The sequence below is a fragment of the Pinus tabuliformis genome, chromosome 4_2 (assembly GCF_031772625.1).
Source record: "Pinus tabuliformis cultivar Carrire ecotype Pingquan chromosome 4_2, CPIR1, whole genome shotgun sequence".
Lineage (NCBI taxonomy): Eukaryota > Viridiplantae > Streptophyta > Pinopsida > Pinales > Pinaceae > Pinus > Pinus tabuliformis.
In genome coordinates this window covers 530124080-530127324 of record NC_142304.1, presented here as the reverse complement: position 1 = coordinate 530127324, position 3245 = coordinate 530124080, and the positions used below count along the sequence as shown (strand labels likewise).

General features: G+C 37.0%; 1 protein-coding gene across 1 annotated transcript; it reads right to left on the bottom strand.

Moving 5' to 3' along the window:
• Nucleotides 1-1725: 1725 nt before the first annotated feature.
• Nucleotides 1726-2973, bottom strand: LOC149170355 (uncharacterized). The gene is made up of 2 exons (XM_089427296.1): nt 2543-2973; nt 1726-2322 (listed from the first exon to the last, which is right to left on the bottom strand). The coding sequence occupies exons 1-2, from the start codon at nt 2745-2747 to the stop codon at nt 1883-1885; spliced, it is 645 nt and encodes a 214-aa protein (XP_089283422.1). The 5' UTR covers nt 2748-2973; the 3' UTR covers nt 1726-1882.
• Nucleotides 2974-3245: the final 272 nt, after the last annotated feature.

Sequence of the window (3245 nt, the reverse complement as noted above, 5' to 3'; positions counted from 1 at the left end):
GTAAAAGCCCTGCTCCACCGTCCGCTTTCCAGCAGGACTCTTAAAGAACCTAGGGTAGAAATAGATGTTTGAATTTTTGTGAATGATTAGGAAAAAAGATAGAAATTTAAAAAAAAAATGAATCACATGATCTCACACAAGTGGTGATGTAAGCACCACCCATTTCACTAACCGATTGACAGGAACATTTGAAGAAGGAGCCTCGAAGAAACACATGAAGAACATCTTAAACTATGGTAAGAAATGGCTCGCGTTTCTACTTTTGAATTTACTATCAAAGATCTAGGAGGAGTGATACAAATGCACATAATTCCCCCATCTTTGCCAAATTTTCATGGTTTAGCAAATGAAGATCCACATACATTTTTGTTTGAGTTTGAAATACTTTGTAGAGGATATGATTATTGTACTAATGATCAAAGATTGAAAGTGTTTCCTCTTACTCTAAAAGGAGCAGCTCTCCGATGGTTCATGAGCCTAGGTGGGAATTGCATCCAATCATGGGAGGACATGAAGAACATATTCTTGAAAAAGTACCAAGACTATTGCAAAGCCAATGAAGATATTTTCGATATGGTACAAGGGGAAGATGAAAGTTTGGAGGATTATGTAGATCGATTTCATTATAACCTTCAAAAATCAAAATATAAGCATTTGGAAAAAGAGATCTTAAAAACACGCCTTCTTAAAGGAATCAAAGATGAATTTTTAGAACTTTTAAATCTGATAGGAAAAGGTGATGTTTTTCAGTTATCATATGATGATGTTTGTGAGTTGTGCATAAGGTATTCAAGAGGAATCTCCAAGGCTAGTAAGAATCCTAGAGATGTTTTTTCTTTGTTTTCCAAATCTGCTACAAGAACAGGAGACATAAGAGCTGAAATCAATGTATTGTTGGAACATTTTAAAGTTGATTTTATTAGCTCTCTAAATGAAAAATTGGATGTTTTGCAGGTTCATAAAAATGAAGAATGTGATGAAATGTTTTGTTCTCATGATCGAAAGGAGCATCTTATAGATATTCACTCTTCCTTACCTAGGATGGAAGTAGCATATCAAAGAGGTAAGAAAGCAGCAACAAGGCCTACAGGTATGGTTCAAAACACTTTTTCTTCATTGTCATACTTGCATAATCCATTATGGAATGCTAATGTGTTAGGGCAGCCATGTCAATTTCAATATAACCACCTATCTTGTTTACAAGTTGGGCATGGTTCATCTTATGATGGCATGACTACTCTCCCTCATCTTATAGCACAAGCACATTCTCCATATTCTCCACCAGCTCTTTCACAACACCTTGCTTGCCCATTCACACAACCCAATCAGCCACATCATCAAAATGCTCCTGCTCAACTAATTTCACACCCCCACCATAATAAACCAGTACAACATGCTTACAATGTTGAGCTGGAAAATTTACCCACCCTTCCCACCCATTCTATCTCACATGTGTCATTAGAGAAAACCTATAATGAGATTCAGAATGTTTCAAATGCAAAAATTGTAGAAGCTAGGGTTTCTTGTAGGATGCATCAACAAGTTATTTTAAAAGACCAATACATGACGAATGATACTTACGCAAACAAAACATCAACATAATATAGGCTCCATATCATTTGGATTAACCAAAGACAATCAATCGTCGAAAAAGACAACAGAAACTGGCTTAAAACAAACATTTATTCGAAGTACCATCAGAATGATAACTGAAAGATTCACACCTTAGCCAATAATTCAAATATCAGTACTTGTCATGTAAACAGGAAAAGCTTGACAATGCAAAAAGTTCAAATTAATTTCAGCATGACCACCCAAATGTAATATCGAATTGAATGTATATCAGAAGATGTACTATTTAGCTCAACAATTAGCATGCATGTCATTTATTCTCACTACATAGTGAAGTCGATCTGACTTTATTTAGGTGGTCATGTCCGAAATAATAAAGGTACCTTTTGGACTTTCTGTCCCACAGGGGTCTTTGGCTTCTTGCCAGAAAGGCATCATATTCCCCAACTGTATGAAAAAATTCCGGAGATTGTGATCCCTTCGAAATCCGTGAGGGTGGACTTTGGTCAATCAGTTCCTGACATATATCACCGCTGTTAAAAAAAAGAGTATCCCTGTCTGTCTCCTTCTTCCTAGAAACATAATCCAGACCTTCCATGAGCTCCCATGTATTAATAATCTCGGTTTCATTTTCTTCTGATTCTCTCTGTACAGCTTTAACTTCTTCAGATATTTTCTCTTTCAACAAAGTCCCCGATTGCAGATCTAAGTTTACACCTTCACGGTTTTCCAAATTCGTAAACCTTCGACCTATAAATGTTTCAGTTGTCAATGTTCGACAGATTGAATCAGATTATGCTTATGACAAGTTGAATCAGATTAAGAAAGAATTAAAACAGGAAAAAAAATCTAAAAATTTCAAAAGAGGAAATATATCCTTAAAGATGCCAAGCGAAAAATAAAAATGAAAAATTTCAAGAGAAAACAAAGAAAATCATGTCTCGCCAAGCAAAGCAAATGTATGGCTTACCTTCATTATCCTGGAAAGGAAGTACATGTTGCGGCTGAGATGGAACAAATTTCTTGGCAATAACATTGATTTTGCAAACCAGAGCCACGAATTGACTATGGTTGTTTGTAAAAAGCAAGTGCTCTGTTACCGGAGGAAACAGACGATTTAATTTTTTTGGGAGGCTATTTGCCTTAACAACCTTCTTGGAAGATCCGGAACCCATTCCGAAGCTATTAACGCATCTCTGTTTATTCGGCGGTGTAGAGATGTGAGCTCGGAGTTAGAGAAAGCAGGAAGGAAGTTCTCGCCGCGAATAAACAGAAAACAGAAATCACGACAACAACCTTCTTGGAAGATCCGGAACCCATTCCGAAGCTATTAACGCATCTCTGTTTATTCGGCGGTGTAGAGATGTGAGCTCGGAGTTAGAGAAAGCAGGAAGGAAGTTCTCGCCGCGAATAAACAGAAAACAGAAATCACGACAGGACGGAAACACGGAAGTTCACAGCTCGCCGAATATAGATGCCAGGTGTCAATCTGACATTGAATTGGTTTCACTCCATCATTTATTTGCAACATCACTCCATGCTTCAACAATTTTTGATACCATTTTTTCAAGGGAAGCCACCTTCTCATACCCTAATATCCATTAACATGCATTTTTCAAATTTGGGTATGTGCATACGTGAAGCCGTATTTCGAAAATGGCTTCACTGGAAGT